Raw genomic sequence first — 21,907 nt, 5'->3', positions numbered from 1 at the left:
GTGTAAGCTACAGAGTAAGAAATAGCCACAGCATTTCAAATAAAGAAAATCACACAAATTTATAGAAAAAAAAATATTTTGTGAATTTAGGAAGTATTTTTATGTTGCAAGCATGTTGGAGCAGGGTTTTTTTCTCCCCACTGTCGCTACATTCATGTTCAATATGAAGGCCTGCTGCAAAAGTGAATGCTATGAATTATATAAATATTATATAAATAAACTGAATTAAAATTTTCTTCAGGATAAATAAAATATTTTTGAACTGAATTGAATTGGCGTATTAAAGACAGGCAATATTTGAAGCCACCCAAATCAGCCGGGGTCCTGCGTGTGAAGTACGCGGAAGCTACAGGCGGAGGGAGCTTCGACGGAAGCGGTCTGGTCTGTCAAGGGAGGAAAACATTTTCACCTAATATTTGACACAAAGCGGTTTAATCCTACCAAATAGCACCGGCATCCGCTGCGATGATCCTCTTAGAAATTAATAACCGCATCATAGAAGAGACGCTGACGTTGAAGTTCGACGGCGCATCCAACGGGTGAGAAAAACTGCTAACGGCAGCTAGCTTCCCCCTTCAGCGTTTCCCTGAAGAGGACCGCAGCTTTAAAAATAAAAAAGACAAGAAACTACCGCCGATAAAAGCTCACAAAACTGCATGTTTCAGCTCTAAGTGTCTATAAATGTGCTGAAAAAGCTTAAACTATGTAGCTTGCTGCTCCGCCGGGGCTGCTTTGCCCGAAGCTGGGGTGTGTCTACACTGGCCGTGTTATGTCAAAAATGGCAATCCTCAGCAGATTAACCCACCGACCAGACATTACAATAAGGAAGAAAACACACACACAAAAACAAATAAAAGTTTGGGGGTAATTTTACGAACATGTAATAAATACAGAAACCAAAGCAGAAAATGTCTGTTTATGTTTGGCTGTTTGAAACAACTCAAAAGAGGGGTTTACATGTTCCCCCACAACTGTGTTTGGCTAAACGCTGTCAACCTAACACTCTTAAGTCGTCCCAGTGTTATTCGTCAGCAGCGTGTTTAGCACAAAACTGTGGTTTACGCAACATAAACGGCCTTATTAAGAGCTTTTACAGCGCTCTGCGCATCCATTATGTGGCTACATGTCAGTGAACCATCACTCCTCTTCCCAGCTTCCGCATTCCTGTAGTCAAGCCGAGTCAAGTCAGTTCGCAGTGGCTAACTACATCAGCAGGTCCCTGCAGCATCCACCTTCATGGAGCAAACTCAACTACAACTATCTGGATTGAATAATAGAATAAATTACATATTTAATTGCGTTCGTTTGATTCCAACATGGAATAAAGGAACAATAAACTCAAAAAGACGAGATCAATTTACATTTTCCATATTTGAACTTAAATTGTAAATTATTACATTTTTTGTCATAGGAAAGTGCATATTTCACAACTGTTTGCTTTTCAGTCAAATTGCACCATCGGTAGCTGTTACTTAGTGCTATTTTTTCATTTGAAAAAGGTGGAAGTCAGATAACCTCTGTGTAAAATCACTTTTAGGAATTGAATTTAACGTACTGAAACTCACAGTAGCCCAACTCTGCATACTCAGAGATGAGACGGCAACTCTTTGGCTGCTCCTTTTATAGATTTTTTTTTGTTTGTTTATTTCTCATTTAATACACCACCCATATCCATAATTTCACATTTTATGCTTTATATGTACATTTTTGCATGCTAACAGTCAGCGTTTTGTCCCGACAGAACCAAACCCGAGGCCGTCGATGTGACGTTTGCTGGTGAGAAACCTCCGACCTTATTTAAGTTTTAAAGCCTTTTTAGTGCACTGAATGCTTTCATTTTAGAGAGAAAGAAAAATCTTACTGATTTATATTTGTGCAACTCTGTCAGTAGCTGTCAAAGCGCTGACATTAAATAGCAGAAAATGGCTAATTTCTCATCTCTAGACATAAATGTTTTCCCCTCCCGCTGCTCCAGATTTCGATGGCGTCTTGTACCACATCTCCAACCCCAATGGGGACAAGACCAAAGTGATGGTCAGCATCTCCCTGAAGTTCTACAAGGAGCTGCAGGAGCACGGTGCTGACGAGGTAAACCCCAATAATCAACCGTCAAAAAGCAGTCTGGAGGAATATCTTTGCGCAGCTTTCTCATGCACACGTTTCTGAAAGTCGGCTTTAAGGTGTCGAAAATGTATCGGTCTTGTTTTCATCTTGCGCTTAAAACACTCAAAAGTGCAACTCCTGGTTCCTCTACTCTGAAAGTCAACCACCAAACTGCAACGAGTGTTGACATTGTGCTCTGCTTTTTGCACTGATAGCGTATCAGCAGGCACGTAAATCTTGTTCAGCACAGGTGTGTCGTCGCTGGGGAAACCCCAGACCTCAGGTCCAAAGTTTTCAAGGTCGGAGTGGCGGTCGCAGACCGGGAAGATTTAGGAAGCCGATCCGTCATCTGCTGCTCTGATCGCACCTTCAGTACAAACACTCTGTTGCCATGTAAGGAAGAAAGCAGCTGCTGTGGTTCCAGGCAGAAACAGGAAGTGAGCTCGAGTGACTCGCCCCCGAGGCGAGGAAGTGCCGACTGTGAGCTGCAGACAGCGTGCGCTCACAGCTTGGCTGCTTTTCCGAAAAGACCTCCCTCCACCCCACCTCTCCAAACCCCCTTTTTCGCCCAGTCTTAGTGGGACGTTTAAAGGAGCCAAAATTCAAGATGCTTTCATGCTGAGGATTTGCTTGGAAACTATTGAGGATGAAGCCTTTTGGTTTTCTCACATTCTTTCCTGCTTTTGATTCGAAAGATTCCTCTTTCTCAAATTAGCGGCGAGTTGAAAAGAAAAGAGGAACGTGCAAACATAGTTTTAAAGCTGCATTGCTGCCATACCTCAGTCTGACGTGTGTATTTGCTCTGTTCACATCAGCTCATACCAAACAGACAGGCTCTCATTAGAGAGGAGCTCCCCCTCTCCCCCTCTCCCTTTAGCTCTCACCCCTGGAGATGTTCTTTCCTCTCCAGCCCCAGTTTGACTCCTTTATAGTACAGATGGTGCGTTCGGGCGCTCATTCTCTTGCTGTTGTTATTCAAGTCAGCTCCGTCTTCTGATTTCACACAAGCTGCTGAAAATCAGGGAAGTGTTGGGCGTTGTGAAAATCACAGCGTGGCCGTCGTTCAGCCCCAACCTTAATAACAGCGCTCAAATAATAAAGCTACTTTTAAGCGGAGGTGGTATCATTTATCGTTTATCATTTATCGGGATGATAATTTTGATTTATTGTTGTCATATATTCCATGTTGATGTTAAAAAAACCCTGAAACTCTCCGTAGTCGAGATTTTGTTCAAAGGAAGCATAGATAAATATCAATAAACTTGAAAATATGATTAAATGCAGTTGCGATTAAAAGTTTAATGATTTGAATCAGAAGTGTGTTTTGAATAGGAATGTTTTTTTCTCAAACAGTATTTGTTCCTGGGGCTGTAATTGCAGTGACACACAGTCACAGCCACATGGTTACCAAAAAAGAAGTAATAAATAGTTTTTAAATCATCACTTTTATTGTTATCACAATAGTATCATAAAATATCGTGATAAAAGTCCGTATTGGTTAAGTCCCACCCTCGCCCATTGCAGTTACTGATACAGAGGCATCCTCAAGCCGACTCTTATTTTCCTTCCACTAAATTTTTCACTAACATGCATACATAGATACAGCACTCCTAAGGAAATTTTATTGCCTGTTAGCTGTAATCATCCCAATGAACAAACACTTGAATTAGATCACTTTTGTATCGACTCCAGACTTTGTTTTTTTTTTTTTTTTTGCTTCTGTATCTTTTTGTTTTTGAGATTCTTGAAAAAAAAATCATTCTTTTATTTATTTACAGTTACTCAAGAGGGTGTATGGAAATTTCCTGGTTTCACCAGAGGCTGGTAAGTTCTCAAAGTTGCTTAAATCTCTCTTTTTTTTCTTTTTTTTTTTTTTTATCTGCAGTGTCAAATGTTTTTCATGTTTTGTTACAAATCTGTGAAATGAAAAGTTTTGCGATTCCTTTATTTATTCGTTTTGTCACCTTCCCTTCAAGGCTACAACGTGTCCCTGCTCTACGACCTGGAAGCCCTGCCGTCCAATAAAGACGAGGTCGTTCACCAGGCGGGGATGCTGAAGAGGAACTGCTTCGCCTCGGTGTTCGAGAAGTACTTCAAGTTCCAGGAAGAAGGCAAAGAGGGCGAGAAGAGGGCCGTGGTCCACTACAGAGACGACGAGTCCATGTACGAGCATCAAGTATTTAGTTTTTTGTTTCTCTGATGAGATCAGTCAGGAAGCGGTTGGCTCCAAATAGATGAGTTCCTTTTATTCAGCTGACGTGTGTCTCTGTAAGCTGACTCAGAGCTGCAGTTCCCTCCTGAAATAGACATGTTTTGACTTTTAGATCAAACTAAATGTGTTCGGACCCTCAGGTACTTGGAGGCCAAGAAGGACAGAGTGACGGTCGTGTTCAGCACCGTGTTCAAAGACGACGACGACGTCATCATCGGGAAAGTCTTCATGCAGGTGAGCGAGGCGGCAAATCGCAAACGTGCCCTTTTTATATATATATGTTTAATAAAAACCAGGCCCTATATCCAAAAACAGTTTGCCACAAACCCTCACCACACCTTTAAGTAGGCCACTTCAGTTTCAGACATAACCAAAGAATAGAAAACGAAGCGGATTAGCAGAGCTGCCTAGCAACTAATGTTGTCATCCAGGACATGTTGTTAAATGCCGTCTCTACTGGCTGGTTATTGAGCTGTTTGCGTGTCGTGACACACTGCCACAGTCTTCAGTCAGAGGCTGCTGCAGGTTTGTTGCAAGACTGACTGCTACTGGAGATCATTCCTGCCCACAGCATTAACATTCACAATTAATCTTTGAGAGACACTTGGATATCATCTCTCAGCCAGTGCTGTTAGTTAAATTGAACCAGTTTTTAAGACTTTTAAAGTTGCAACGTGACATAAAGGTTCCTCGGTATCCATAGCAACATGTGTTTCTGTGTGCAGGAGTTTAAAGAGGGTCGGAGAGCCAGCCACACGGCCCCCCAGGTGCTCTTCAGCCACAGGGAGCCGCCTCTGGAGCTCAAGGACACAGACGCTGCCGTCGGGGACAACATCGGATACATCACCTTCGGTCCGTAATTGATTATGACTCCATAATCTATTATTCTGATGATTAATGAATTAATCGGATTTTTAAAAAACCTTTTTTTTTATTTACAATATTAGAAATGCATTAAAAGATGCAAATAAACAAATCAACTTATTTTTTTAAATGAGAAAAACATTTTATTGGCTAAAATGCAACAACAATTTGAACCAGGTGAAGCTAAAACTGCCAGTTGAGGAGTTTTAGGTAAAACAAATGGAAAATGTAAATGCATTTGATAAATTTTAGCTTAAAGACTGCTGTGAATATGTTGTCTTTTCAGCAAATGGCCTTTTTTTAAACGTCTGTATAGTCCGATTATTTCAATGATCGATTTATCGCGATGAATCGTTTCAGCCCTTATCGATATTTGTTTTCTGAGTGTGTTTTTGTGCTTGCGTCCCTGCAGTCCTGTTTCCTCGTCACACCAATGCCAATGCCAGAGACAACACCATCAACCTCATCCACACCTTCAGGGACTACCTGCACTACCACATAAAGTGCTCCAAGGTGACTCTGCTCATAAACCATAAAACCTGCACTATTTTTTGCAAAAACATAAAAAAATGCAGGAGTTAGAGTTTGCATTCCCAACTGAAATCAGGGTTTGCAGTCGAAGACAAACTGCTCACAAAGCCTTTCTGTTCAAATAAAAAGCTTAGCTGGAAGTGTAAATTAGGGTCCTGCCAGAACAGGTGTTTGTTTGGGTTTGATTTATGCTTAAACGTCGTAATCCCAGCTTGGTTTTTTTTTTTTTTTTGAAAGAATGTCATTCAAAGCTTCTATGGAAACATTCCGATCACAAACGGATAACGGAAGTGGTTGTTAAGTGCCCTTACTTCAAGCAGTGAGTCAACAAAGGTGGATTTATTGGCCGCCGGGGGTTGGTACGCTCTTAAAACGTCCAATCTCTCGTTCCATCTCTTCATGCTATGCGCTGCTCGGTAATCATTTGTTGCATGACAATAAAACATTGTGCTGAAATTCATCATCGCAAACAGAAACAAGCTAAAAGCGTCCCGTTATCTTAAAATCTCGCAACGGCTAATCTAGATCTTCATACTTTTTTGCTTTTTTCATCTTCTCCTAGGCCTACATTCACACACGGATGAGAGCCAAGACGTCAGACTTCCTCAAGGTGCTGAACCGCGCTCGACCCGACGCCGAGAAGAAGGAGATGAAGACCATTTCGTGAGTAGCTTTCATTCACGTTCACCGGCGCGCAGAGAAGAACGAGATAAGGAGGAAAAAACAAAAACGTTTTTGTTTTTTCTCCTTATATATTTCACAACATATTTGAAATATGTTGTTTTCAGCAATACGACTCATGCTTTAGGAATCTTTTTCAAACTGTTTTTTATTTTTATTTTCTTTCGGGTGAGATCTGAAGGGAGGTTTTTGAGATTTAGTCACGACACACGATCGCCACGTTTCCTTTCGCCTTTGTTGCCATGTTTTGCTTCGGATTCCTCTGGGATTACAGCAACAATAAACTTCTTTGATAGAGGTCAATCACTTCACATGAATTGCGTGCAGCCATTTTCTGATGCAATTAATGAAAATGAAACCCATCAGTCACTCATTTAATTGGCAGCTCGCAGAGAATTAAAGCATACCGAGAAATTCCTATCACTATCGGTTTTCATTGTTTTCTTTGATGAGAGTTTTCGGGGCGGAGGTGGGGGGGGAAGTGTTTCCGCAACTTTTAGTGACAAACTACTGAACAACAAACTGGTTTCATTGTAGCTTCTGTAGAGAATAGTTTCATTTTTAGGGACAGTTTTCAAGTTTGTCTGCGTCAGAAGGTAAGACTCGACTTCTTGGTATGTCCTAACTCAATCAAGGATGTGTAAGCTTAATAAAAGTCCTTCCAGCCCAATCGAGAAAGTGTCAGGAAAAAAAATCGTAGCTGCTGTTTGGCTCACCTAATGTTATTTTTCTTTTTATTTTTGTAGTGGGAAGACTTTCTCCCGCTGAGGCCAGCCGTCTGTGGAGAGACCCAAACCCCAGTGGGCACGCTCAGCCGCACCACAAATCTGACTTCAACGCCACATTGGACAGGATTTCAGGACGTCCCCCCACCCTTCTTCGCCTCGCCTCCCACCCAAAAGAAGAAAAAAAAAACATCCAGCTTTCTTTTACTTTTTTTTTTTTTAAAGATTTCTTCCTGTTTTCGGATGAGTAATAAAGTTGGCTCTACACAAGGAAAGCTAAAGATAAATGGGGAAAAAAGGGCATTTCCTTGCTTTGCATTGTTAAAGAGAATTATTAGTCCTATATAAATATATATATGAACAAAATGAATGAAACTTTTGATACGATATTTTACTCCATTTGGTACTCTTGCTTGCCCCCCATCCTCCCCTCACCATGCATTGTCCACATGTTGGATGATTGAAATTTCCTCTCTGTGCTTTCATGTCGTCTGTACCATCATCATTTGAAAAATAAAACACTTAAAAAAGACGAAATGATTTTTTTTTTTGTCCTGTGAGAATACCTTCTAGCTTGTTTTATTCATAAAACTTTTTCCAATCTTGAGATGCACTATCTCTGCATTTCTGTTTTCGTTTTTCCTCTGTCTCCACCCCGACTTTTTCCTCATATTTTAACAAGGAAATATGAGTCTTTAATCATTTGTATTTTTTTATTTTTTATTTTTTGGCAGATTCCAGATTACTATTGTGTTTGGAATACTGTCTGTCGTGTTTTTGTGGTCAGTGAAACTGCAAACACCAGCGCTCTGGGCACAGACACTGAGGAAGGTAACCACAATTAAAACTGTCAATCACAAAAACAAGTAGAGCAGATTAATTAAAGCGAGCCGCAAATATTTTATCACTATCGTTTCATGTTCATTAGTAAAGGAATTTTCCTTGTTCTGCGTGGCGGAAGAGGCAAACAAACAGGAGTGGTGAGGTACGGACCTGAGTCCAGGCACTTAATGTGACAGAACCTGATGTTATGAGTCATACGAGTCTGTTTTCTTTCATCACACACACACACACACATATTTTTTTTGTTTTATTGGGATTTTATGTGATTAAATCGACAAAAAAGTTGAGAGAAATTATCGACAATGGTGGCTCCCACCACATACAGTTTGCTTGTCTTGTCCGCTAATCCGCAAATGACAATTGCGCAAGTTCTGCGCACAAGCTAATCACATTGATAAAAATAGCCACAGTGGATTTCTGACAATAAAATTCTCCATAACTGTTAACACAATGTTACTCTAACCTGCACTCTAGTGCAAATCATTGAACTAAGCGGAGCAGCGCCTCAAGGATGTATTCTCACTCCTATTTCAATTCAGTTTAAAGATATTTCATTTACACCTCTGGGACTTGGTGTCGTAGTTCATGTATTAGTTTAGCTTTCCAAGATGCTAATAATACCTTCACATGGTTACCAAACCATAATAACGCCCCCCCCCCCCCCCATAAAAAAAAGTAAGGGCTATAAAACTTTCCAGCTGCACAATATCCCAAACCAGAAGGAACAATCATCCAAAAATGTCATGCCTCAATCAAAAGACATCTAACTTAGCTCATCCCACAGTATTATGATAACTACATTTATGATGAGCACTGTTAACAGTAATTCATGACAGAAGTTGAGTACTTGGTCAGGGTTTTGCCACTAATCGACATAAAAGCCACAAAATGTTGCCTGTTACCAATCACAATCTTGTATGGTGGAGCGTTGAACCGTACAATGGAAGATACTCTAGAACCTTATCACTGAAAATGGTTTTGACTAAGAAAGTCTATAAGATAAGATCTCTTCTGGTTCTTTGGAAGCCATTTGAGGACAGACGCTTGAGGAAAGCCCTCTGCGTTGTGATAGATCTCCAACGATCCGGTAGATGTTATCGCACGGTTGAATCTCGGGACACACAGAATGTAAAAGAACTTCATTCCGAGTGCGCGTAAACACGGGAAATGCCAACAATCAAGAATGTCGTATTTTCAAGTTGTTTTTGTTCAGACATGTTATTTTAAAGTCAAGCTTCAGTTGTAGGTCCTTGGTATGCGTTTTCGTTTTTTAAATCCAATGTGGGAATGAAAGTATAGGAGGCTAGCGTCACCCAATGGCCAGCGTAATTGGCTATTAAGGAGTCCGATTGAGGGCTGATGGAGAAATTCCAAGTGCTGCTTAATGTCCAACATCTGAAGGAAAACTTTACTTTTTTGATATTCTCCTGAAAAGAGAAATGTTTTCTTTACATTTCAGATTTTTGATAGCATTTTAGGACTAGGACTGAGCCACACTTGGCAATAGCAGCTGGCGCCAAGGATTTGCTTTAACTGGAAATGTTTCTTACATAACCGCGGAGCAATTTCAATCTGGTGTTATTAACTCTAGAATTTGATTTGCTGATTGTTGCTATGTGGATCATAGCCCTGCTGTGTAACTCAAGCTTGCCAATGCTTGAGTTGCTGTGTAACGTACTATATTGCACGCTGTGACCAAAGTGCAATATAGTAGTATGTAACTCAAGCAACTCAACTCAAAAACACGTTTCCACCACAGCTCACTATTGTTGATGTGAAGTTCGGCCATATTGACATTCGAATTCTGCCTTGCAAGTGGTCACTGGGTGTAGTCGACGTTTCTCCCACGCTAATGCCCTCTGAAAAGTCTCACAGTTGATTTTTACGACTTTCCAGTCGTAATCTCCTACTTCCGACTTCAAATGGGACGCACCAACTCAAGACAAATGATTCATGCGGTACTTTAGATGCAGTGGTGGGAAGTGGTGTACTTAAGTACAATTTTCGTGTATCTGTACTTTACTTAAGAAGATTTAATAATGGATACTTTCTACTTTTACTCCACTGCATTTTGCAGTAAGTATCTGTACTTTCTACTTCACTACATTTCTACAAAACTATTGCGTTACTCATTACATCCAAGTGGCATTGCTCTTTTTTTTTAGTTAAAATGTGTAGTTCAGGGACTTATGGTGGCGCGTAAAATCCAAGCAATAACGTGACTTACGTGTGTCTGTTGTCACCCATCGCCTCCCCCTTTACTCGCACGTGGAGCTCCAAGACATGTGCAGTGCTTTTGTCTGAGCGGGAGAAGATGTCTGTCTAATCGTGAGTAATATGCTGCATAAATCAGCAGCGCTAAAATCAGCAGCGCTGATTTTAGCGCTGCTGATTTTAGTGACATGTAAAATCAGCCAGCGCTTCGCTTTCACAGATGGTGGGGACTTCGTCCAACTTTTAGCGTCACTTGGAAGCAAAGCTTGCAGAAAGGTAAGCTCTGTGGACGTGATGCTAGCAAAGCTAGTTGTACTGACTGAGTCACACTTGCATCTGCGATGAAAAAAAGTTGTCACCAATGCTGAATTATTGTGTGGAGGTGTAGACTGAGGTGTCGCATATATGGGACAACGCTGTGACCAAAGTGCAATATAGTAATATGACATTCGGATCTTTACTAAGGTGGATAGGACTGAAGCTTCACTGACAGCCGTTGTGTGTTCTTGTAATGCTCTGCGTACACTGCAGTAGCTGTTATTATTTTATTTCATACATATAAAAAAAAAAAATAAAAAATCCCCTCTCACCCTCCATGGGTGGTCTCTTTCATCCTCTGAGCTCGGGTCCTCTACCAGAGGCCTGGGAGCTTGAGGGTTCTGCGCAGTATCTTGGCTGTGCCTAGAACTGCACATTTCTGGACTGCATATATATATATATATATATATATATATATATATATATATATATATACACCAATCTGAGCATGTACTGAGAGAGGATGACGACCCAGACGTGAATAAGAGTTTAACACAGAGAACACTCTACACTGAATATAATTCAACATGACAAATATATATTAGTCAATGTCATGGTGGCAGACATTGCAGCAGGAAGGAGGATGAGAACAGTCACGGTGCTCCTTCTGCTTGGTTACTTCTTCCTTATTGCGCCTTGGACAGTGATCATAGTTGAGCGTTGTTTACAGTTAATTGCTATGTTTAATGGTGCAGACAGTTGTAGTTTCTGACATGGGCAATATGGGAAACCGCCCAGAGCGTTATTTTTTTAGGGATGGCAGGAGACCTCTGCGAATTGTAGCACAGAGATGAAAGCAAAACAGAAAAAAGAAGAGTTTTAATTGATACTGGTTACATTTATGTCAGCTCTAAGTATTTAATATCTAGGTGTTTTTATGGGAATGTGGATCTTTCAGATCAATTTGAGAAGCAGTTTTGATAGGTAAACTTAATTTTTTTTTCTCACGTAGCGGGGGGCGCTGGTCTTGGTCTTGATTTGGTCTCGGGTTCGGTGGTCTAGACTACAACTCTGCTATGTGGCTCCTTGGTTCCATGTCCTCCCCTGCCCACCCTTTCAGTTGGATTTCTTTCAAAATAAAATGCCATTACTGGCAAAAAAAAAAGTGAAGTTCATGCTATGTTAGGACAGAAGACAAGATGTTTCCATCCCTGAAATTATAATGCATAGAATCACATATCTAAGCTACATTAGAGAGAATAAAGACAATAAAAACATGCTTTATCTGTGGCATTGCTCATTAGAATGGCACATTTCTGATGTATTAAAATTAAATACAATCGGTACACTTAATATTATTAGTGATTAGGTAATGCATTCAGCAAGTACTTTTACTTTTAATACTTAAGTATTTTTAAAAGCCAGTACTTTTTTACTGAAATAAAATGTTAATGTGGTACTTTTACTTTTACTTGAGTACATTTTTGTCTGTGTATTTGTACCTTTACTTAAGTACATTTTTTGAGTACTTTCTCCACCTCTGTTTGGATGTTGCTCTGGGTTCTTTTGTGACCTCCTGGATGAGTTATGGATACTTTCTTGGAGTGATTTTGGTTCACCAGTGTTCCATGTTTTCTCCATTTCTCCTGGAGATTCACTGGCATACCAAAGCCTTTTCAGACTGATGATGTTGATTGTTTTTCATCATTTGTTGTCAGATTTTCAAATTGAGGCATGATGTGATGCTTTTTGAGATCTCCACCCTTATTCATCTTATCGGTCCTTTGGTCAGGTTTCTGTGTGGCTTGTGAAATTGAATTCAGCCATCTGAAAGTTGAAATTAATCCCAATTGTTTGTAGATTTAAGAGGGTGAAGGGTTGTATTTGGACGGCTTAATTATCAAAACTAAAAACTACTTTTTTTATTTTTTCAGGTTGTCTTCTCCTGGTGCTGAGATTTGTTTTGATCATTTTAAATATTTAGGAGTGACAAATTAAAATCTTAAAAGGTGAATAGTTTAAATTGCTCACAAATTAACAAGTAACTTTGCTTATGTCTCATATTTATTTGGCCACCTCTTAGCTTACTTGGCATATGAAAGCCATTTTTGGGTGTTATATAGTCATAAAGGGTTCATTATTTGGATAATATTAGGAAAATGTCAACTACTTTTCCTCTTTGTCATTTATGGTCACTTGTAAGAATTATTGACACCAACACAAATCAAAAGAGTCTGTTTCTGCATCGAAAACATCTTTATTTTTGCTCACACCATAGAAGACACGTTTGAAGAACCCCCCATACCTATTATGTGGCTTTAACAGTACCAATCTTACTGAGTGAGAGAAACAAAACGGATAAGAGCACCATTTTTAAAACATCAATCTTCCACAAGCACTTCAGGTGTGTCCTTTTCTTCTTCGTTGTCAGACTCAGAGGAGGAAGACGAGGAGGAGGAGGAGGAAGAAGAAGAAGAAGAAGAAGAGGATGATGAAGAAGAGGAGGAGGAATTTTTCTTAGCCTTCTTTTGCTTCTTTTTGGATTTTTTCTGGCTGCTGGGTTTCTTAGGCTTCTTAGGTTCCTTGTCGAGGTTACCAGAATCCGCAGCTGCTGATTGAATGTTTGATGCTTGGGATTGGGTTATGGGGACGTGGCCATCGTCCACCAGGACCTCTTTCATCCCTTCCTCGTCCTGATTGTTAGGACTCTGTTGTTCTGTGAACAGAAACAGGACATGTTTTACAGGGCTTCCCTTGCACCGTGTGCAGGTGTTCCTTTTACCCTTCATCCGGATTTTGCAAAAACCGCTAAATCAGAAGCTAGTTCGTCATGAGCTTGATTCGGGTTTGAATGCGGTGAGACTTTTTAATTGTTCTAGTTTTTTTTTTTTTTTTTTTTTAGTAGAATCAGGTTGTGGTTACGCTTTTAGAAGACGACGGCAATTTGCTGCAGTTAGTAGTATTAACAGTTAAAAATAGTGGAAGTGCCCTTAATGGCATCAAAGACTCAGGATCTCTTCTGAAAGCCTTTAAGCGCACTTAAACTTTTTGTTATACAGAAAGCGGTGTGAGGCATTCATGTTTAACTGAGCACTTCCTTAATAACTGGTGTAAACTGGCGTCAAACAGTGGAGAGACTGTCAGGCAACTTGCCCCAAGGCACAACAGACATGGAAGGTATGAATGTTTTTCTTTTATAGCCATAAACGTAGCATTTCAAAGAAAAATAGCTTTACTGCCATTTAGAGTTACGCCTGTCGTCTTTCATTTGACCATAAGAGCATGTCTGCTGTTCATCAATCTCTCCACGGCATCAACCAAACTGCTTACACTTGTCGTGTGGGAGAACAAGGGTCACATTTTTGCGTTTGTTTGTTTCTTCCAGTTGGAAGTCAGCCAATCAGATTGCAAGAGTGAACCGAAAGCATCCGTCTGGTGAGTTGTTGACCCATGTTTGCTTTGGTGAGAGGGTTAGTGGGTTGCTCAGGAGATCTGCCTTCATGTTTGGGTTTTTAGCACTGTCCTAGGAGGCAAATCCAGAACTTACCCTGTGACAATGCGTCCCTTATATTAAGCTCCAAGCTGTCAGGGAAGAAGAGGATAAATAATGCACCAAGTATTATATTTAACTGGCTTACCCTTTATTCTGGTAGGAGTTTTTGTCCATTAAAACGAACTAAGAGCGACAAGAAGGAAACGCTAAAGGTAAGCAGAAAAGGTGCAGAGGAGCATCCTCACCTCTCTTTGTCAGCTGTTATGCCCATCAGGTTGTCGTACTCTTGGATTTCTTTCTCCAGCTTCATTTTGAGGCACAGCAGCTTTTTGTAGCTCTCCACCTTCTGTTCCACCTGAGCCCTCACTTCCTTCAGCTCAGCCTCCAGGGTGACGATGATGTTGTTGACTGGAACCAGTCTGTTGTTGTTCTCAGCCTTCACTTTGTTCAGATTATCCTCCAAAGCCTTGATCTGGAAGCAGAAAGGTGTATTTTGTTAGAGCTAATGTACAGGACTTAGATCCTTTTGGAGGAATTACTTTTGCAGATAGTCCATAAAAATGACTAAAGCTAGAATTTTTGTAAAACCTTGCTGCTCGTATCTTATTATTTTTGGCCAAATTTATTAGGAACCAGAAAGCGTGTTTTTGTTGGTTTGCAGGAACACGTGCAGTTTTTTCTGACGTTAACCAGCACCCTAAGCTTAATGGCAAGGTTGACAGGAATGCCTGTGAAGGCCAACCTTGCTGGTAGCCAACTCAGAGCAAATGCTTTTGGGATGTACAAAAGACTTGAGAAAGATCAGGTTCACTGCATATTTGATGACGTTTATATATATATATATATATATATATATATATATATATATATATATATATATATATATATATATATATATATATATACATATATATATATAGATATAGATATAGATATATAGATATATATATATATATAGATATAGATATATATATATATATATATATATATATATATATATATATAGATATATAGATATAGATATATATTACAAACCGTGCTGAGGCTAGCCTGAATCTGCATTTGCAGGCTTTTCTTCTCCTTCAGCAGCTTCTTGTACTCTGACTTTCCGGACTCCAAAGCCTCGTTGTTCTGGGCCTCCTTCACCTGGATGTTGTCAAACTAGAATGGGAGGAACAAACATGGTGAGACAATCAGACGAGCTCGGGCGGAAATCAGCAGCCCGGTTTCCATTTTCGAACCTTGTCCTTGTACCAATCCTCTGTCTCCTTCATGTTCTTGTCAGCCAGTTTTTGGTAATGGATCCGTATGTTTTTGACAATGTCGGCCAGGTTGGAGTTCTGGGAGTCAATCTCCACCTTCACCTCTGAGTTCTTGATCTTCTCACAAAGGTTGTCAACCTCCTACAACAACCGTGTGCTTAAGAGTTAAACAAGTATCAAAAATAACACTGCAGATCCAAGCAAACTTAGCCTTACCTTCTTGTGGTCAGTCTCAAGGCGTTTCACCTCATCCTCCACCAGTTCCATCTCCTTCTGCAGCTGATCTCGGGTTTGCTTGGTCTCCTCGATATCCTTTTTCAGGGTGTCTATGTCTTTTTCTAACTCCTTCTTCATCCTTGACTCATCGTCCAACCTGTTAAGTGAGATCGGAGACATCATCACAAGTGCAACATGTCAAATGATCCACTAGAAACTTTTCACCCTTTGCCCCTTGCCAAGAAGTCGTAAGGCTTAGAGGACTTTCATGGTCTTACTTGGAAACAAAATGAGCTTCTCTTGTAATATTTCTTTTTTTTGTTTTTTTTGTTTGCCCTATACTGGGGACCTACCCATCACCAAATGACCATTGGACTTATGGGACCAGCAGCACCCATTGAATGCTGGAAAGATGAGTTGAAATAAATGCGGAAATCTATTTTCCTTCCAGTATGGATATGATGTAAATTCTGACTGAGCAAATAACCATAAGACAAGAGTTTCAGCTCACTTGTTATTGAAGTCCTCCAGGGCCAGCTTGGAGTTGTCAATCTGGAGCAACAGCTTGGCATTTTCCATGGTGAGATTCTTGATCTAAACATATAATAAGAATGAGAAGAAGATGATGATGATGATGAAGAAGAAGACAGACAAGAATATTTAATGTTTATCTTAACCCACCTCCTTGTCGAGATCATCCTGTGGTTTCTGGATTTTATCCCAGTCTCTCATCTCAGGAGCCTTCCTCTTGGCCAGAATGTCATCGATCTCCTTCTGCAGCTTGCCGTTGTCCTCCTTCAGCTGCTGCACCTTGTCCAGGTAGTTCTTCAGGCGGTTGTTCAGGCCCTGCAGCTCCTGCTTGTTCTCTGGGAGAGAGGCTTGGGCGGGACTGCCATTGGGCTGGGAAGCAGTGACCGGAGCGGTGCTGGGATTGGCTCTAGCGGAGTCATTCTCAATTTTGTTGTGGAGGACGTTGCGGAGTCCCTCAATGCTGGACACGGATGCCTTAGCGCCCCTCCCCCCGGCTCCTCCATACATGCTGGCGCTGGTGTTTCTAGGCATGTTTGCTGATGATGGATGACAGAGAACTGGCTGATCGATGATGGGTAAGACTACTCCTGGATGGAAAGGAAGGGGGCTGAGTTTTATAGCTCCTCTCTGCCTTCTTATCCGCCCACATTAAGGACTCTGCCTCCTCACTCTTGGACAAACAGGTTCAGGGCTGAAATTCAAGTATTTCATGTCGACTTCTCTGGTAATTTGGCACATGTTCTGTTTTGATTGGACACTTGCAAAGTTGTTGGGGAGGTGCATCCTACAACTTTATAAAGGTGATGCGAGGTAGGATCTCAGTTCATCTGCTCAGTCAGTCTCCAAGGTTCAGCACCATGTCAAAACGAAGTGATTACAGCAGCAAGACCTCAGACCTCAGCGGCAAACAGCCCAAAATGAGCATGGCCACGCCAAAGCTCGACTCAAAGGGAAAAACTGGGGAGAAGAAAAACTTGATTGACCTCAACGACAAGTTTGTCCAGTTGATCGACAAGGTCGGTACAATTTTATTTATTCATTTATTTATTTATTTTTATATATAAAAATATTAAGAAACCACTTAAAATGATCAGTTTCTCTGATTTTACTTTTTATAGGCATAGAAGTAAAATGAATATTGCTATTTTGTTCTATGAGCTGCTGACAACATGTCTCCAAAATTCCAAACAAATTTTTTTTTATTTATTTGCAAAAAACAAGGAATGGACAAAATAACAAAAAAGATGCAGTGCTTTCAGACCTAAACTAATGCAAAGAAAACAAGTTAATCTTAATTTAGAAACGGTTCTAATGTTTTAACTCAAAAAGAGTTCAGAAATCAATATTTGGTGGGATAATCATGAAGTTTTAATGGGGTTCAGTGGAGGTTCTCTTAATTTTTTCGCAGTGCTGTATTATTTGTTAATTTAAATAGATTCTCAGACTGACTTTTTTAAGCGTTCGCGTTTGTTAATTTTGATGATTCTCCGCTTGCATACATGCAAGATTAGATAAAAAGAAAACATTACAATAACATTGGCTGAATGAAAATCTTGTTTAACAGTTTAAAGGTCATTTTTAAAAAGTACTTCTAATCTAAGAAAGGAGACTTTGTGTGTGCATGCGTGTGTGTGTGTGTGTGTAACTTGTAGTCCTTTAAAAAGATTTGCCTAATTATTGTAGTGGATACAATATGGTCAAGAAAGACACACTTTTTCTCATTTTCATTAAGCTTACTTTGAAATTTTAAGTATTCAGCTAAAAGAAAAAAAAAATACAAAAACACATAATGAGACCTAATAATACCATAATGACATCAACATTTAACAGTTCAAACATAATAATACCGTAAAATTAGCACCTGAGGCCATGAAAAGTGACTCACTCTGCTCGGTTTTCTATTGTGTATGGCAAACAAGATCGCCATCTAGTGGTAAATTAGTGGAATGGGCCTAATTCAATGTAAAACTGGAAAAATGAGGGGAAAATTGAAAGAAAACACAGACGAACCTTAAAATTAGCGATAGCGTGCTATGACATTCCTTACAAATCTTTAAGGTGCTGTTTCCCTCCCAGAAATGAGATATCGGACACATCGCAGACACTGAAAGTGCAACAAATGCAAAGTTACTATTTGCCTCAATTACTACAAGTGACTTTTCCTTTTTTATATCTAGTGAACATCCCTTGTTCTTCCTTTTTCTTAGGTGAAGGAACTGGAGGATGAGAAAATGAAACTGGAGAAGAAGCTGGATATCCTGAAGGGTCAGGAGGACTACAGCGGGAACGTGGACGCCATCGTGAGGCAGGTGGAGAACAAACTGCAGGAGAAGATTGACAACCTGAAGAACGACCAGGAAAAACTGAAGAGTGATCTTGAAGACATCGCGAAGGATGTGGATGACACCAAGAAGATGTAAGCAGCTCACAGATGGTGTCCATGTTTGAAATTGTGGATGACTCCAACATACCTGTGTTTCCTGCAGTGTCATGTCTTTACCTTTTATTCTCTCTTGCTTGCAGCTATGAGGATGTACTAGAAAAGAGAACTGAGCTGGAGACTGAGTTTGTTGTTGCCAAAAAGGTAGTACCAGAATTTTCTGCTTTTGGGGGAATGAAAACCGCTAAACATGTTTAAATGTTGTGAAATGTTCCATCTTTACATGATTTTTTTTCCATTTACAATTTAAATTATATGTGTTCAACAGAACGTAGATGAAGGACATCTGGATTTGGTAAACAAGGTTCTGGATCTGGAGGATCTGAACAGAAAACTGGAGTTCCTCAGGGATGGCTACGACGAGGTAACAGAAAACTATTAACTTACTCACTGAACATTAGATACATTTAAAAAGGTTGAAAACTCAGCATAACTGTTTTTACCTCCTCAACACCTTGCAGGAGATCAAGGAGCTTCAGTCGATGATCAAGAACGAAACGGTTACCCTTCCCAAGTCCGCCAAACGGTCTCTGGACATGGATGACTACGTCAAGACCGTAGAGGCGCAGTATGCCGCATATGCCGCTCGCGCCAGGGATGAGGCGGAGCAATGGAACCAGAGAAAGGTGAGGATGAAATAAAACAGATTCAGTCCTTTCATAACAGTGCAAGTAAATGTTACAAACTTTTCCCAACTTTCAGATTGAGTCATTGGAGCAAAGTTCAGAGCAGAAGGAGCAGGAAGTCCGTGACCAAAAGAGGGACATCTCTGACCTCTTGCGCCAAATCCAGAGGCTGACTGCTGAATTGGACAGTCTGAAAAGAAAGGTAAGAACCTGATAGACAGTAACCCCTTTACACACACTCTGACCATCCTGCTGATATCCGTTGCTTTGTTGCCACATTAAGGAAGAGTCCTTGAAAAACGACATTGACAAAGCAAGAACAGACGGCGACGAGAACATGGAGGCGGCCAGAAATACCATTAAGAAGCTAGAGGAGGCCTTGAAGGCAAACAAGCAGGAGTTGGCCAACCAGATCCGCGAATACCAGAACCTGCTGAACATCAAACTGGCTCTGGACATCGAGATTGCCACCTACCGCGGGCTGCTAGAGGGCGAGGAGCAGAGGTAAGGGTCGGCAGACATTGCAACGTGAGATCGTGTCAATAAGATGAAAGTGTCCGAACGCTTTGACTAACGTCTTCCCCTCTCCTTTATCTCCATGAAGAATGAACAACTTTCAACGTTCAGGTGAGAGACATTTTATTACCATTCAGACACATGAATAACCTTTAGAGAAAAATCTAAATTGTGGCATTTCAGAGTTGTCTTTTTGCATGTTGTGATCTCAAACTAACCAATGAAAAATATGCAGAATTGGAATGCTTTAGTGACCAATAAAATAATTGTTAGAAATTTCTTTGATTTTTATACGCTATACGTCCTTCTAACACAGTCTTAACATCCATTGACACCCTAACGCACCTTTTCTTGAAAATTCACAACTTGTATAAAAAACATAGGAATAGTAAATTGAAAGAACGAGAAAATAATTTTATAATTATAACTTATAAGTTAATTTTTGTTCAGAAAATTACAAATTTCTTGGTCCAGCTGGAGGTCAGTTAGAATGCTTGCTCGTTTTTTTTTTTTTTTTGAAGATGTCACAGGAATAAGTACAGAAAACATATATTTTTCTGTTCCTGGAAATAGGATTATTTAGCAAGTTTTCTTATTTTCCTTTGTGAAGTGACAACCCTTCTTTCTCTAAGGAAAAGCCTTTAAATTTAGATCAAATCTTAATGACAGATGCCACAGTTTCCAAATATGACAATAACACGCATGTAACTAATTTCTGCAGATCTCAATCTTCACTGTTGTTTTGTGCTTCACTAAAATCAAACCTCTCTTCCGCTCAGATTACTAAATACAAACAACCAATCCAAGTCCTTACTTGCACGCAGACGTTCACCCAGAGAGGAAACACCCGCAAGAGAAAAACCACCTGCCCGGAAGAAGTCACCTGCGAGACAAACGCGGGAAACCTTCAACACTCGAGTTCAGCATCGTCCCGGAACCGGACGAGACCCTAAACCCCGCGAGTACACAGGAATCTTCCACCCCCTCCAAAAAGCGTGTGCTGATCCGGGTGGAGGTGAAATGTGGAAAGCTTATCTCCGAAAGCACCCAGTACACTGACTGATGTTTTTTCTGGGACTTCCTGCAGCCAAATCCGCAAAATGTGAACAAATTATTTCCAAAATGAAGCTATAATTAACCATTTAAACCTCCTAATGAAATTAAAAGTAGTACTCTCTCTTGCATGTTTTCTGGCAGTGAACGTCTGACTGCAGCTTGGTGGCAGGTTGAATGTGTGCTTGAACTGGTTTACGTCAAGCCGTGTATTTTTTTCTTATCTTTTGTTGGGATGTGCAATGCCTTTGGGGCTTCAGTGTTTCCTTTCATCTTCTCCATGTGTTATTTCCTTCAGACAGTGATGACCCGAGCCCTGATGTTTTGTCTTTGTGACACAGAAAAACCTTCTAGTGTAAAGGTTTGTTTATATTTCAGGATAAATGGATTTATGGGTCCGAGCATGCGGCAGTGTTTCCGTTTGCTTGATTCCCATCTTACCAGTATGAGTCAGAAATTGCAGATAAAAACAATAAGGAAAGGTTCTCAGACTGGTACTTAAAAGTTCAACAATATATTTATATATGTATTGCTCTGGTTTTGGTACATTGTCCTACAGCATTGCAATGCTGCAACTTTGAACTACTCTGTTGGCTCTTGTGCTCACGTGAGTCTCAAATCTTTCAAATGAATCTAAAGTAATCAGATTTCAGGGTTTTTTGCTAATAAATTAACCTCCACAAATGCTGAGTCTGTTTTTTTTTTATTTCCCTCATGCACACATATGGAACACACTCATCACTAAAAGAGACACTGCACCATTTAGCCCAGGAATCTCATCCGATTGCCCCTTCCTCGTCTCCCGGTTCTCCTCTGTCTTCCTGAAACATACAAGATAGTCCAATGGAATAACCTGAACATGATGTAACTGAGTAATAAAAGCATCCCTGGACTGCTGGGCTTCTTATTGCCCCAATAGTTGATGTCTTGGTTGCTTTTTAATGTTATTAAGGCCTTTGTTTTCCTCTTAGTCTGCCTCCAACTGAATGTTTTCCTCCATATATATGCAGAAAATACAAATTCTGTATTATTAAAAAAATATGCTACCATTATTGGTACCCCGATCTCATTTTAGTTCTTTGCACAGTCAGGTGACTGAAGGACGTGGTTCCAATTAGCAAAAATGTAGGCACAGCATATTATTTAGCATTTTAGATTAAAAAAGAGAGAAAACACGCACGATAAATTAATCTTAAAAAGTCCAGAGTCACATTCTGCCCTGTAAACGCGCCACTTCGTCTCATTAGCCAATCAAAATTAAGAAAACAAATAAGTTAAATGACGAAGGCGCGCCGATAAATTAAACGGAAAAAACGCAATTATTTTGAGAGAAATTGGG

At 40.2% G+C, this 21,907-nt stretch overlaps 3 protein-coding genes across 4 annotated transcripts; 2 read left to right on the top strand and 1 right to left on the bottom strand.

The window, feature by feature from the left end:
* Positions 1-322: 322 nt before the first annotated feature.
* On the top strand, positions 323-7,653 carry arpc2 (actin related protein 2/3 complex, subunit 2). The gene is made up of 10 exons (XM_014998921.2): positions 323-539; positions 1,742-1,776; positions 1,976-2,088; positions 3,882-3,927; positions 4,080-4,266; positions 4,456-4,549; positions 5,041-5,167; positions 5,592-5,692; positions 6,273-6,373; positions 7,138-7,653. Exons 1-10 carry the CDS (start codon positions 466-468, stop codon positions 7,157-7,159), a joined length of 900 nt encoding a protein of 299 aa, XP_014854407.1. The 5' UTR covers positions 323-465; the 3' UTR covers positions 7,160-7,653.
* A 5,011-nt stretch (positions 7,654-12,664) lies between these two features.
* On the bottom strand, positions 12,665-16,534 carry LOC106924951 (keratin, type I cytoskeletal 18-like). Its single transcript, XM_014998922.2, has 8 exons — positions 16,084-16,534; positions 15,914-15,996; positions 15,403-15,559; positions 15,166-15,327; positions 14,960-15,085; positions 14,170-14,396; positions 13,979-14,013; positions 12,665-13,147 (listed from the first exon to the last, which is right to left on the bottom strand). Exons 1-8 carry the CDS (start codon positions 16,462-16,464, stop codon positions 12,813-12,815), a joined length of 1,506 nt encoding a protein of 501 aa, XP_014854408.2. The 5' UTR covers positions 16,465-16,534; the 3' UTR covers positions 12,665-12,812.
* A 153-nt stretch (positions 16,535-16,687) lies between these two features.
* On the top strand, positions 16,688-21,252 carry LOC106924952 (intermediate filament protein ON3-like). 2 transcript variants are annotated; one of them, XM_014998923.2, is made up of 9 exons: positions 16,688-16,949; positions 18,141-18,349; positions 18,457-18,517; positions 18,642-18,737; positions 18,835-18,999; positions 19,076-19,201; positions 19,283-19,503; positions 19,604-19,626; positions 20,340-21,252. In XM_014998923.2, the coding sequence occupies exons 1-9, from the start codon at positions 16,737-16,739 to the stop codon at positions 20,576-20,578; spliced, it is 1,353 nt and encodes a 450-aa protein (XP_014854409.2). In that variant the 5' UTR covers positions 16,688-16,736; the 3' UTR covers positions 20,579-21,252. The 2 variants fall into 2 exon arrangements, with proteins under 2 accessions (XP_014854409.2, XP_014854410.2); XM_014998924.2 differs by having other exon boundaries at positions 16,696-16,949; positions 20,295-20,376.
* The last annotated feature ends 655 nt before the right edge of the window (positions 21,253-21,907 follow it).

This window comes from Poecilia mexicana, unplaced genomic scaffold (assembly GCF_051168715.1).
Source record: "Poecilia mexicana isolate PSO_F unplaced genomic scaffold, ASM5116871v1 scaffold_2, whole genome shotgun sequence".
NCBI lineage: Eukaryota > Metazoa > Chordata > Actinopteri > Cyprinodontiformes > Poeciliidae > Poecilia > Poecilia mexicana.
This window is presented reverse-complemented; position numbering and strand designations above follow the sequence as displayed.

Excerpts from the sequence above, each read along its gene's own strand:
- arpc2 (XM_014998921.2), top strand. The coding sequence starts at position 466 with ATGATCCTCTTAGAAATTAATAACCGCATCATAGAAGAGACGCTGACG. Across the intron at positions 4,550-5,040 it reads TCGGGAAAGTCTTCATGCAG|GAGTTTAAAGAGGGTCGGAG; the intron begins GTGAGCGAGGCG and ends TTCTGTGTGCAG. Across the intron at positions 5,693-6,272 it reads ACCACATAAAGTGCTCCAAG|GCCTACATTCACACACGGAT; the intron begins GTGACTCTGCTC and ends ATCTTCTCCTAG.
- LOC106924951 (XM_014998922.2), bottom strand. The coding sequence starts at position 16,464 with ATGCCTAGAAACACCAGCGCCAGCATGTATGGAGGAGCCGGGGGGAGG. Across the intron at positions 15,560-15,913 it reads CTGGAGGACTTCAATAACAA|GTTGGACGATGAGTCAAGGA; the intron begins GTGAGCTGAAAC and ends CTCACTTAACAG. Across the intron at positions 15,086-15,165 it reads AGGATTGGTACAAGGACAAG|TTTGACAACATCCAGGTGAA; the intron begins GTTCGAAAATGG and ends CTCCCATTCTAG.
- LOC106924952 (XM_014998923.2), top strand. The coding sequence starts at position 16,737 with ATGCGAGGTAGGATCTCAGTTCATCTGCTCAGTCAGTCTCCAAGGTTC. Across the intron at positions 16,950-18,140 it reads TTGTCCAGTTGATCGACAAG|GTGAAGGAACTGGAGGATGA; the intron begins GTCGGTACAATT and ends CCTTTTTCTTAG. Across the intron at positions 19,627-20,339 it reads GAACAACTTTCAACGTTCAG|ACGTTCACCCAGAGAGGAAA; the intron begins GTGAGAGACATT and ends ACTTGCACGCAG.